Here is a 12,881-nt window from a genome sequence, read left to right as displayed (position 1 = left end):
GGCAAAGCGTGATCAAGTGGGCTATGCTTTGGTTGAATGGCAATTATTGTGAAACACGTTATTTTTCGCCTGCACTGTTGTTTCACTTTTGGCTACATCTGTTTGTCTTTGGCACGACAAACGCCATGACGTACGTCCTTTCGTGGTTTCATTATACGCCTTAAAATTATTGTCGCCATGAATCACCGCCCAAGAAACTCGTTGATAGAAATTTTAATACAAAATGTATCGTATTGCAACTCCAAGCACATGGGTTACAGGCTCCTTGAACGGTCGATTACCCAGTTTGAAATTGAGGTACCATTTTAAAATATATCGCATTGTTATAATAAATACGTTTTTGTTAATTGTTGCCAAAAATTTGAAAAAAAAAACATTTTTGTAAATGTTAAATATTGAAATTTCGAATTAAAATTGTTACGCTTATTTCTCTAAAACTTCTTGATTTCTACAGATTATATTTCAAAATTTGACATTGGCTTTTCCCTGAGCATAGCCCACTCGATCAGGCGCATCACGACGCAAGCTGCTCGCGCTATAGCGCAGCGTCCATGAGCTCGGATCGAGTGGGCTATGCCCTGAGCATCTCGAGTCGTTTTATGTTGGAAATATTATGGGTGTATAATTATTATTAATTACACAGAGTAAAGCTCATATTAAGTTTCTACAGATATTTTTCTCTGTTGGGGCTATAGAAAATTCCTCCCCCATCCCTTAGCTTAAACTTCACTGCAGCGTTGTTGGTCGAGTAAAACTGAACTGCTAGCCTTATCTCCACAATCTCTTGACTCACCAACAGCCTGGCAACACTGGTGGAACGGTAAGAACCCCTAACCCTTTTAGTGGGAACTACGTATTTTAGAAAAAGAATTGCGCTACACCTCAGGCAGCAGAGAACCTATTCTAAACAATGGCGAAAAGGTTGCCAAGAGCGATGCCTGGTGAGGCGCTGCTGTCAAAGGCTTAGTAACGCAGACTAAATGGGAAGATGGAAGTCTTGCAAAATTATCCACCGAGTGTCGAACCTAAGACCATTACCAACCCTCGGGAGTCGGGACTCGTAACGCAATAAGATCTTCGTATTGAAATTTCCGCCTCTAGGAGTTACGGCTGTTTTCGGGACAAGGGTGCCACCAAGCGGCAACGGTTAGAAACTTATAGGGTGTACGGAACTTCCGGTTCCGGATATCGCTTAAAAAAATAAATAAGAAAATTTTCTTCTAAATTCGGAGGCGAATGAAATATTCATGTTCAGGATTTAAAATATCCAGAAGTGTTTTAGCCTCTTGCCAGCAGGCGCAAAGCTAGGGTACATTAGCTTTGCGCGTGCAGACAACCGATGCAGTAACAGTCTAACAGAGTATATACAGAATAAGCTGTCGTTCGAGATAGGGAGTTGCCTATCCTGTAGAGTGATAACAAATTTCCTCACGCGCATTCTTTATCCATGCTTTTATAATGTACATAGGCAGGAATGGGACATTATTTGAATCTCCAGCTACAATTGCGTCTCCTATAGTAAGTATTCTTCGTCCATGGTATTGGGGAAGAAGTTGAAGTCAAGGTTAATAAGGTAAAAAATACTCGGAGGAGTATAATGGATTGGAGTAACCTCCCCTGAGCTTCACAGCATAGAGTAGTCTCTGATCTGATGCAGACGACGTTTATTTATGAGGCCCTAACTTAAAACTATTCTAAAACGAATCCCATCTGTTTAATAATACTATTGTAGATGGATTTTGTGGCGTAATTGAATTTAATTTTAATCAATGAGTGACTGATTAAGAATGGCAACATTGGTGCCCACAAGAGCCGCCCCAGTACCGCCCAGGCCCGCTCCCAAACCTGGTGAGTCACAACAAGCCGCGAAACGCAAAGTACATTCTTACGATGATTAACATGAGTTTTTCCAAGAGAAATTCCATAAAAAATTAAGGATCCTCCGCGAACTATTTTAGCACAAGCTTACACGCTTTATAGGTGCCATTTAGGTGCTTTAAAATTAACAAAACGTTTAAAGGGGCACTTAAGTATGGTGCTCTCTGTCATGTGTGTGATGTGGGTGTGGCCATGATAAAAATAAAATCTGACAGCCAAAGGGCGGGGTCTCATCGAAAAGTCAGGGAACATGATAAATGCGGGTTATAAAGGTCAGGGGGTTGAAAAATGAGAAAAAAAATAAATAAAAAAAATAAAGAGGTCAGGGAATTTCTAAATTGGCCAATAAAGGTCGGGGAATTTGAAAATGAGACAAAAAAGGTCAGGGAATTTGAAAATGAGACAAAAAAAGGTCAGGGAATTTGAAAATGAGACAAAAAAGGTCAGGGAATTTGAAAATGAGGAAAAAAGGTAGATAGATAAAGTAAAAAGGTCAGGGAATTTGAAAATTGGGCTAAAAAGGTCAGGGAATTTCTAAATGGGCCAATAAAGGTCAGGGAATTTGAAAATTGGGCTAAAAAGGTCAGGGAATTTCTAAATGGGCCAATAAAGGTCAGGGAATTTGAAAATTGGGCTAAAAAGGTCAGGGAATTTGAAAATGAGACAAAAAAGGACAGGGAATTTAAAAATGAGACAAAAAAGGTCAGGGAATTTGAAAATGAGACAAAAAAGGTCAGGGAATTTGAAAATGAGACAAAAAGGTCAGGGAATTTGAAAATGAGGAAAAAGGTAGATAAATAAAGTAAAAAGGTCAGGGAATTTGAAAATTGGGCTAAAAAGGTCAGGGAATTTCTAAATGGGCCAATAAAGGTCAGGGAATTTGAAAATTGGGCTAAAAAGGTCAGGGAATTTGAAAATTGGGCTAAAAAGGTCAGGGAATTTGAAAATGAGACAAAAAGGTCAGGGAATTTGAAAATGAGACAAAAAGGTCAGGGAATTTGAAAATGAGACAAAAAAGGTCAGGGAATTTGAAAATGAGACAAAAAGGTCAGGGAATTTGAAAATGAGACAAAAAGGTCAGGGAATTTGAAAATGAGGAAAAAAGGTAGATAAATAAAGTAAAAAGGTCAGGGAATTTGAAAATTGGGCTAAAAAGGTCAGGGAATTTCTAAATGGGCCAATAAAGGTCAGGGAATTTGAAAATTGGGCTAAAAAGGTCAGGGAATTTGAAAATTGGGCTAAAAAGGTCAGGGAATTTCTAAATGGGCCAATAAAGGTCAGGGAATTTGAAAATTGGGCTAAAAAGATCAGGGAATTTGAAAATTGGGCTAAAAAGATCAGGGAATTTGAAAATTGGGCTAAAAAGGTCAGGGAATTTGAAAATGAGACAAAAAGGTCAGGGAATTTGAAAATGAGACAAAAAGGTCAGGGAATTTGAAAATGAGACAAAAAGGTCAGGGAATTTGAAAATGAGACAAAAAAGGTCAGGGAATTTGAAAATGAGACAAAAAGGTCAGGGAATTTGAAAATGAGACAAAAAGGTCAGGGAATTTGAAAATGAGACAAAAAAGGTCAGGGAGTTGAAAAATGGTCTAAAAAACGACAGGGAATTTGAAAATGAGACAAAAAAAGTCGGGGAATTTGAAAATAGGCCAAACACGTCAGGGAATTTCAAAATAGGCCAAAAACGGCAGGGAATTTCAAAATAGGCCAAAAACGGCAGGGAATTTCAAAATAGGCCAAAAACGGCAGGGAATTTCAAAATAGGTCAAAAACGGCAGTAAATTTCTTGGGTTTGCCAAAATTGCAATGTTGAATGGTCCAGCGTTGCTCGATATAATAAATAACAAAAGTTTTTAGAAAGTAATTGTGGAGTTGACTCGTTTATAACATAACATTTGCAACTTGCTTTTGTCCTAAAAAGTTCAGGGAAAATGACAGGGAAAAATCAGGGAAAAACCTAGTTTTAAAAGCTGCGAAAATGAACCTCTAATTTGAGGTACAAGTTGTGTTATTTGCAGGGCACGTGAAAGTGGTGCGAGCGCTGTACAATTACTCGGCTCAGAACGCGGATGAATTATCCTTCGAGGAAGGCGACATTCTTTACATCCTGGACATGACAAGCAACTCCAACTGGTGGAAAGCCCGATGCGCCAACAAACAGGGACTCATACCCAGCAATTACGGTAACGCCCTCCCCCCCCCCCCCCGCCTCAAAGCCTGCAGTGTATTGCGCCTCTTACTATTCATTATTTTGAGCTTGCCGAACGCCGCGCCATCTTAGGCACACCATATAACGACGTCATAAATGCTATTTGTTAAGCTCGCCCCACCAGGGCCGGAAATAAGAAAAATTTCTTATAGGACTTGTGTCCAGTGACCCCCTGTTTCACTGGAAAATTTATAGGACACGTGTCCAGTGACCCCCCTGTTTCACTGGAAAATTTATAGGACATGTGTCCAGTGACCCCCTGTTTCACTGGAAAATTTATAGGATTTTGTCCACTGAAGTGTGCAAAAATAGTGTCGCTTCTCCATGGTCAAGCTATCAAAACTTCGGAAAATTTGTTTGTCAAACTGTCCAGTGACCCCCTTAATTTAAAAAAAAATTATGGGACATTTTAAAATTTTATTGGACAATGTCCAGTGTCCTGCGCTTATTTCCAGCCCTGCGCCCCACGTGGCCATATAAGCCTTGGCTAAAATTAAATTAAACGAATCTGTTACCTTATGTTCATCCACGATTTATCATAATCACTAAATACCGACTTGCATTCACTAAAAACTAATAAAGAACTTCAGATTTTAACAATAATTACTAATTATAATGATGAAGATTAAGTCCAATATAAGATTAATTGGGAAGGGTCAAAGACTCTAAGCCCGAGCGACCTACTACATCTTAATCTTAATAGGGGAGAGGAGTGACTGAATGATAATCATTAGCAGTCGACCCTTAGGGAAAGGTCAAAGGTAACACAGGGTGTTAAAACTCTATTTAAGCTTACACCCCTGGAGTAGAAACTCAGGAGGTCCCTAAAATATGGCTACTAAGGTTACTACATCATCAACGCTATTTTTAAGGGAAATTGAAATGGTTACATTACATTAATGATAAATCCTTGCATCCTTCGTCTTGATTGGCTAGCTGATTGTTCGCAAATAAAATTTTTAATATTTAATTCCTTTTATAATTAGAAAAATGCCCTTCTTTTAAGGTATAATCAAAGGTATATAGTTATAAAAACCAAAAGTATCCTACACTTCTTTAATTGCTGGCGCCGTGAAATATGAGAAGCCCAGCCTCCTTTATCCCCGCGCCCCCAGAATAGTCTCGACCCCTCCCTCTCTGCCGCGTATGATTATTTCCCTTCCCGATCGTGGCACAGGGAACAAGCCCTGAATAGGGAGCTAACAACTGGCTACGGGGAAGAGATAGCCTGAAGTCACGCAGCCACCCTCTGGTTGGCATTTTTGCGCGTAGAATACTGTTTCCAACCGTTAGGGGGGTATGAAACTCCAGTAAGAGATAGAAGGGTGTGACGTTTCAGGGTCACAACTGTTAGCTCCTTATAGGCTAAATATAGTAGGGGATGCTAGCTCTAGCACCAAAAATGAACAAGTTTGGATGGCCAGCGTCATGTACTTACTACTTTCTTTAAAGCTGTTTCCGTCAATTGGCGCTTTTACCTGATTGGTTAGTTAATACGTGTAGGCGGTTGGTTAATTGAGCGGGAGTTTACGCGTCGTCTACAGTTAACCAAAGGCAGCTAGGGAATTCTTAATCAAGTGTAGGATACTTTTTGTTTACATATCTATGCACTTTAGGTATAATGTTATGTTTCCTTTAATGAATGATTGACTTTGATAGTCGCTTTAGGTTAATTAACTACTGTTAACTAACTACGCGTTAATTCATTAATCATTTCTCTACACCACATTTTTTATGAATGAAGAGAGGCCAGTTTGCAATTATTAAACGCGGGGCGTACATTTAAAGGCCGACTTCCAGCGAAAAGGGTTCTAGAAAACTGAAAACCAAGCATCGAGACTAACAATGAAGCGACCGTGCCGATTTTCGAAGCCCCGCTGGGGGCAAAAGTTGGAAGGGTTCTAGCTAACTGAAAGCAGTGCAATGTGGTTCTAGCGAACTGAAGATGAACAATAGAAATCCCTTTAAATTTATTTCCTCTCGAATTTTTGCTTTCCCCTGAAGGAAATTCTCTATTGTGTATCTTCAGTTCGCTGGAACCACATTGCACGGCTTTCACTTAGCTAGAACCCTTCCATCTTTTGACCAAGCGGGGATTCGAAAATCGGCACGGTCGCTCCATTATAGTCTCGATGCTCGGTTTTCAGTTCGCTAGAACTCTTTTCGCAGCTGGAAGTCGGCCTTTAAAGTATCCGCGCGATAACGTATCGTTAATGTTTATTTTTCAAACCCGCCGCGCCGCCATTATAGTTGAAGACAGCATGGAGGAGATTTTGAACCCGTTACACGACGCTGCCAAAAGGGGCAACCTGACCTTCCTACAAGAGTGCCTAAGAAATAAAGTGCGCGCCTCAATTAGTTACTAAAAGCCTGGTTTTCACTGACCCAAAACGCGGGAAAAAACCGCTTTCCGCGCCGTGTTTTCAGAGGTAACTTGCCGTAAAATTTCCGCGCGTTTTCCGTGCGGCAAGCAAGGAATTGGTTTTCAATTTTTCGCAAATTTTTACGGGAAGGAAAGCCAATACGCGCCGAGGATTGAGAGGTTAACTAACACGCAGCGCCTCTAGCGGACTGAATTGAAAACTCTTGGCGGGAAGTTCGCGAATGGTAGATTGGCAGTTTAAAAATGGGGAGCGCTACAATTATAAAATACGTCGCATTTTTAGCATTAGAAGGTTTACAAAATTATTTTAGGGATTCTACTCGTCGAAAAGTCTAAAATCTAATAAAAACTAAACACATTTTTAACGTAAGAGGTATTTGTAAACCAAACGAAGTTAATACCGTAGTCCCTGGATAGTGTAACAGGGAAACTTCTGTAACCAAGCAAGTTTTTGATATTACCATCTATTTAAGTGTTCAAATTAAATAAATATGTTTATATTGTAAGTTAATTAAATTAACTTGCTTCCAGACAGACACATTTTTGAGGTTAACTGTGCCTATATACATCTCGTAGGAGTTTTGTACATTTAATTTGGGTGTTGGGATTACATAAGATAAAGTCTAAAAACTTACTTTTTCTCTCTAAGCGCGTTAATTCATTCATTTCTTTTAATACAATGAATTCTAGAACTTCGAAAATGGGTAAAATTTCACCACTTCTGGGGAATTTCAGTAATAATTCATACAAGTAATTACACAACAACCCTATGGCTTCATTTAAAGACGCGGTCATTTTCCCGCCAATTTGTTCTTCTAAAATCCGCTAGAGGGCGAACGCGGCGGCTCGCTCGGCGCGTATAGGAATCGACGAATGCGTGACGTCATAGGCTTGGTTTTGGTCAGCTCGCGAGAGGTTTATTTTCGACGCCATGTTTTTTTTTTAATTGAAGGCGTTCGTGTTGTCAAGTTGAGTTTCTAAAAATGTATAGTTAACGATTTGTTAAAGATGTTAATCGTTATTTATGTGACAAAAATGAACGTTTTTACAAAGACAATATAGTCTAAGAAAATCTATAGGTTGCTATTGGTGCATTTTCAACATAACTGGTAAGCCTTGGTCTCCACGAGCTCGCACTCTTTCATGATACTGCAAGTTTTAGTGAAAACTTTTTGCCGCCGTTTTATTTAAGGAATTTTCCACAAAGTTTTTCTGATTTTTTTTTCACTGTTCCGTGAAATTTTTGGCAGTGAAAACCAGGCTTAAGACAACTACAACGGGGCCATTTTATTCATTGTCCCTTTAATCTATTTTATAATGGTGGATGGAACAGGTTTCGGTGAACGGATTGGACAAGGCGGGTTGTACCGCTCTGCATTGGGCCTCTCACGGAGGACACGAAAACTGCCTTCAAGAATTACTTAAAATTCCAGGAATAGAAATTGATGTACAGGTCAGATATAATATGGATATTCTATATAGTTGAACTAGCTGTTACATTACCCGCGGCGTCGCTCGCGTGTAATAAGAACTTCCATCAAAATTATAATAAGAATGGGTTGATTTTACTGATTCGACTAATATTATTGTAGCACCCTAGGAGCGAAGGCACTCGGCGTTGCCCGTCAGCCCCTAGGGATGCATTTTTATTACTTCTCACGCATTATTCTATAAAGAAGGGTTTTTAAGTTTGTAGCCGCCATTTAAAAAGATGGCCTCAAATCGAACCCAAAGGACCATTCAGCCCGTCTATAGGTTAAAGGAAACCAGTGTGCTAAATATTTGCGAAATCGGTTGAAACGCGCGGACTTTGTTGCATAGAGAAGATGATTTTTACATTTCTGGTCGCCATTTATTAAGATGGCGGCGGATTGGGGGGAAATCTTTCTTAGTACGCGCCTACTACTTATGAGTAACTTTCCTGCAAATTTTCAGCCTTCTAGGGCAAACGGTTTGGGCTGGGCCCTGATTATCAGCCAGTCAGGACTTTGATTTATATAGATCAAGCGTTACCATAAGTTGATAAGATATGTTGGCCATAAGTTTGTCACTGGTAACTTAGAAACTAGAGCTTGTCATGAAGTGATTGAGGCATAGATTCAGGTTAAAGCGACACACTCCTGGTGGTGAGGCGTAGTGTTCGTACGGGGTAAAAATGTAATCGGGGTCGGGGTCGGGGTCGGGGGCAGGTTATCCCCGAAAAAAACAAGTCGGGGTCGGGGTCGGGGTAAGACATCAGCCTAGTAGGCAAGAAACTGTAAAAAAGCCCAATAAATTCCGACTTTCCGAGCTACGCAGCTACGATTCCCATGAAAGACCACTGCCATTACGAAAGACGGGGGAGGGCCGCCGATCCACGAGAGGGAGGACGGTGAACTTTGGAATTTTGGTGACTGTTTTTAGTGTATTTTGTTTGTTGTTAGTTACCCCCTTGCCCTTTTTTTCATAAAGGAGAAGCGGAGCACTTATTTGAGATGAATGAGATGATTGTTTTTGGCGCAGGACAAAAAATAATTTGCTAAAAATAACCTAACCAAAATCTAACCCCGAAAAAAACCCCGACTACATTTTACATGTTAGGTACCGGGGTCGGGGTCGGGGGAAAAAGTCGGAGATCCCCGGTTTTCGGGGTCGGGGTCGGGGTCCCCGTACGAACACTAGTGAGGCGCTGCTGTCCAAGGGGGCTTAGCAATTCAGACTAAATAGGACCTAGGGTTGGTACTGGTAATTGGGAACACTTTTTACAAATCTTTGAATAACTTCCGTGGCGCTAACGTTAGACACCTGAAACTTTCAGGACATGAAATATGATTCTTTAGACACAATTCGTTTTCGTTTTCAGCTTTTTAACTCTTTTAAATTTTGCACAATATCCTATTTCCTAAACCCCTTAGAGGACCCCAAATGTGAACAATCGCTGGTAAATGGGAACACCCTGACTCTAAATAGTGAACGCGGGACCCAAATGGGAACACCAATGCTAATCAAATGGGAGGAATAAAAAAGGCCCTAGGAAAAAAGCTACCAATACGTAGGGCCTAAATTCATGCACCTGGATTAAAGTTTACGCAGATTTGATAAGTGATAATAGGATAATATAGTTAAAAACAATACCTGAGTCAAAATGCTCACTAATTTGTTGAGAAGTCACATTTTATTCAGTCCCTAGCATAACAGCTGACTCGGTTTGCCGTTTTCCCGCCCAATACGTAGTGGTAGCTATGGCCCTCTTACGGCTAAATTGAAAACTTTGCTAAAGGCGCGAAATTTGAGTATTTTTTGGGTCAATGATGTATTTTAAAGTTAATATTATCCGAAAGTAGCTTGTTTACACCACTTTTACGTTTAATCTTTTAGTAAAATAGCTTAAAAATGATTCTAATTATCCTCGAAACGTCGTGTTCCCATTTGCAATTTTTACTTGGTTTTTTCCAACTCTATTTTTGAATCGAATTCCGAATCGAAACGAGAGATTTTAATATCAATTTTATAGCTAAAAACGTGATCTATCCAATGGTTAAAGGTTTGTTATCGTGGGATTATTGTAACTCTCGCTAAAGCTTATTCCCCGACGGTATTGTATCAAGAAACACCTAAAATTGGCATCAACTTAAGTTGATGAGTCCGAGTTGGTGCGTATATTGGTCCGTATCTTTCATCCACGTATTCCTACAATATTCGGACCATTTTTATCGTAATCCTCGATATTCAATCTACAAATTGAGCCCTTTTAAAAGGAATTTGAGCCATCCAAAAATTTGTTACAAAATTTTAAAGAAAAAGTGTTCCCAATTAGAATCGTTCCCAATTACCGGTACCAACCCTAGATGGAAAAAATTAATTAACCACCGAGTGTAGTCAATTCAATTGACTCGCTTCTGTCGTTATCCTTCTCGAACTAGTTATCTCGAGCTGTAAGTCTCTCAGTAGCATTACGAATTTGTTTAGGTAGTTTCATACTTATGGAACGAAACATATCACTTATGGCTTACTAAGCGCGAAACGCGGCCAGGGCTTTTCTTCCTTTTTTTAATTGAATTTTCTACTAATTTAAGACCAGTCTGCTTAATGATTTTAAAATTCTTATTAGGTTCAGATTTTATGTATAATTTGAAATAAGCCCCTCCGACCAATCGCGTAACGCCCTGCCTTCATTGTTAACAAATTTAGTTCTCGTGGCACGCTCTGTATCTCGTGCCACGATTGTCACTTCGCGGGCAAATTTTATCAAATCTCGCCCTAAATTTCATTCGACACGAGAATTTTGTTAACAAAGAAGGCGGGGCGTTACGCGATTGGTTGGAGGTGCTAATTTAAAATTAGGCGCGAAATCTGAAAACAATTTGAATCTTAAAACCAATTGGAGGTATTTATTGTATAATTCACTATACAGATTGGTCTTATAATTAGTTAAAGAATCGATAATAAAAAATCTGTTGATTTTCCATTTCACCCTCCCTTTATCGGTATGTCGCAGAATAAACTGGGCGATACTCCTTTGCACAACGCCGCTTGGAAAGGACACGACAATATTGTGGAAATACTTTTAAACTTGGGTAATTATTCTCCTTTAAAGACTAATTAATTTAATTGCCCTATCAATCGAAATCAAGTAAAAAATAACACGAAAATCATCATTAAAACGAACCAACCAAAGTATTCCATTAATAAGTTTTCATAAAAGTTTAATGGTTGTCTTAATTATCATTTGATTAATTTTTCCATTTAATTAATTAAACTACCCAAGGGAGCGAGGATGATAGAGTAAATTTGTAATGGGGGTGGGGGTGTGTTGCAGGTGCCAGAACGGACATTTTGAATCAGGACAAGAAGCGGGCCTTTGATCTGGCCCGAGACCCGCACTCTGCCTCTCTACTTAAGCCTAAAGCGCAATGTAAGTTCCGATTACCAGACGCCTACGAAATCTGAGAGAAATTGGTCTGCGCGCTAACTGTGGAACGGCTCAGGTCGGGTGGGATGCCAAAAATGGGGGGGGGGGGAGGAATAGACGGATGCATTGCCAATTGGTTCTTCTGTAGCCCTTCTTAATCAATCCACCTTATTCCCTATCGCCGGAAGTTAGGCTTATCTCGGGACTCATGGAGAGGAGTAACTGCTACAAAGGCCAAAAATATATACTGTAACAGACGACTTTCTTCCCGTTACTCCCCTCCACGAATCCCGAGATAAGCCTAACTTCCGACGAGAGGGAATAATCGTCTGTCGTCTGCTACAAAGGCCAAAAATATGTACTGCAGCTGACGACAGACGACTTTCTTCCCGTTACTCCCCTCCACGAATCCCGAGTTAAGCCTAACTTCCGGTGGCGATAGCGAATAAGGTGGATTAGAATGGAGTCCTACTATTCCTTGCCCATTTTTGGCGTCCCACCCAACCTGAGCCGTTCCACAGTTAGCTCGCAGGCCAATTTCTCTCAGATTTCGCATCATCCTTGGTCTTATGTTAACAATTGATGATAAAACGGGTTGTTTAGTGAGACAGTCGATATCGCACGCTGACGAAGAATACGGCACATCCGAGGATTCCGATTGAAACGCAATTACAAAATATTCCATTCCAATGCCACCATTGCTTTTCAATCCTTTCATGGATTTGAGCAATAAATTATTTTTCTTATTAAAGCATTATACGACAAAATGTAGTTGACTAATAAATAATATACTGTTAAAAACCTTTGCACTTTTTGTTGCCACTTTACTCACTTGGGCAAATAGGTATTGGCATAAGTTTATCATGCCTCTAAGTAGAGAAATGGCTGCTACTTCTATGGCAATAGTGTTTGTCTGACTCCCTTTAACTAAACCCTATACTCTCTCCGTATCATTTCAACTTCAATACAAAATTGTACCGCCTAGCCTAGCGTTTCTTTTATCCCTTTTAGAATGCTTCTCTATCTCACCAGAGAGAGAGAGAGAGAGAGAGAGAGATTTTGGGGTTGCTTAAGTAAAATTCGTCCCCCCCCCCAATGCCTGCCTACACGAAACGTAAAAATCTCCTTTATTCCATTGGATGATTTTTTTCCACGTGACCCATTTAGTAATCGTCTCGACCGTTTTGGTGGCTGCACCGCGACAGGAAATTCAAAATTTTCTCTCTTCGGATCTTAGCGCTGTACGAGTTCTGACGTCACAGTAGCCTGCGGAAGATGCCCAGTCGTAACCCATATTTGTGTATTTAGAGGCATGATTAACTTATGGTATTGGGAAGAGGGCTTTTTTACCTCAAATCCTTAGGCCTTTATAAATTCAGTGATACCACAGAGCAGGGATAAGGGAGGTGAGATGGATTGGAAATGAATGACGGGCGAGATGCGGCACCGTAAGTCTCCCAGTGTTGAAGTGCAGCGCCAGTCTATTTGTATCAGAACTAACTTCTATTTTTAAGACG

The 12,881-nt window shown here is 40.1% G+C and overlaps 1 protein-coding gene and 1 long non-coding RNA gene across 2 annotated transcripts; both read left to right on the top strand.

Moving 5' to 3' along the window:
* Positions 1 to 1,628: 1,628 nt before the first annotated feature.
* Positions 1,629 to 12,169, top strand: LOC149713041 (osteoclast-stimulating factor 1-like). The gene is made up of 7 exons (XM_089845153.1): positions 1,629 to 1,848; positions 3,900 to 4,064; positions 6,341 to 6,432; positions 7,807 to 7,926; positions 10,951 to 11,029; positions 11,272 to 11,367; positions 11,968 to 12,169. Exons 1-7 carry the CDS (start codon positions 1,788 to 1,790, stop codon positions 12,024 to 12,026), a joined length of 672 nt encoding a protein of 223 aa, XP_089701279.1. The 5' UTR covers positions 1,629 to 1,787; the 3' UTR covers positions 12,027 to 12,169.
* Positions 1,859 to 3,893, top strand: LOC149713042 (uncharacterized). The gene is made up of 3 exons (XR_016370422.1): positions 1,859 to 3,094; positions 3,125 to 3,154; positions 3,245 to 3,893. It is a non-coding gene; the product is annotated as an uncharacterized LOC149713042 (long non-coding RNA).
* Positions 12,170 to 12,881: the final 712 nt, after the last annotated feature.

The sequence above is a fragment of the Phalangium opilio genome, unplaced genomic scaffold (genome assembly GCF_054372755.1).
Source record: "Phalangium opilio isolate 3A_F unplaced genomic scaffold, DU_Popi_V2 ptg000009l_1, whole genome shotgun sequence".
Taxonomy (NCBI): Eukaryota; Metazoa; Arthropoda; class Arachnida; order Opiliones; family Phalangiidae; genus Phalangium; species Phalangium opilio.
The sequence above is the reverse complement of the archived record's forward strand: the minus strand, read 5'-3'. Positions and strand labels throughout refer to the sequence as shown.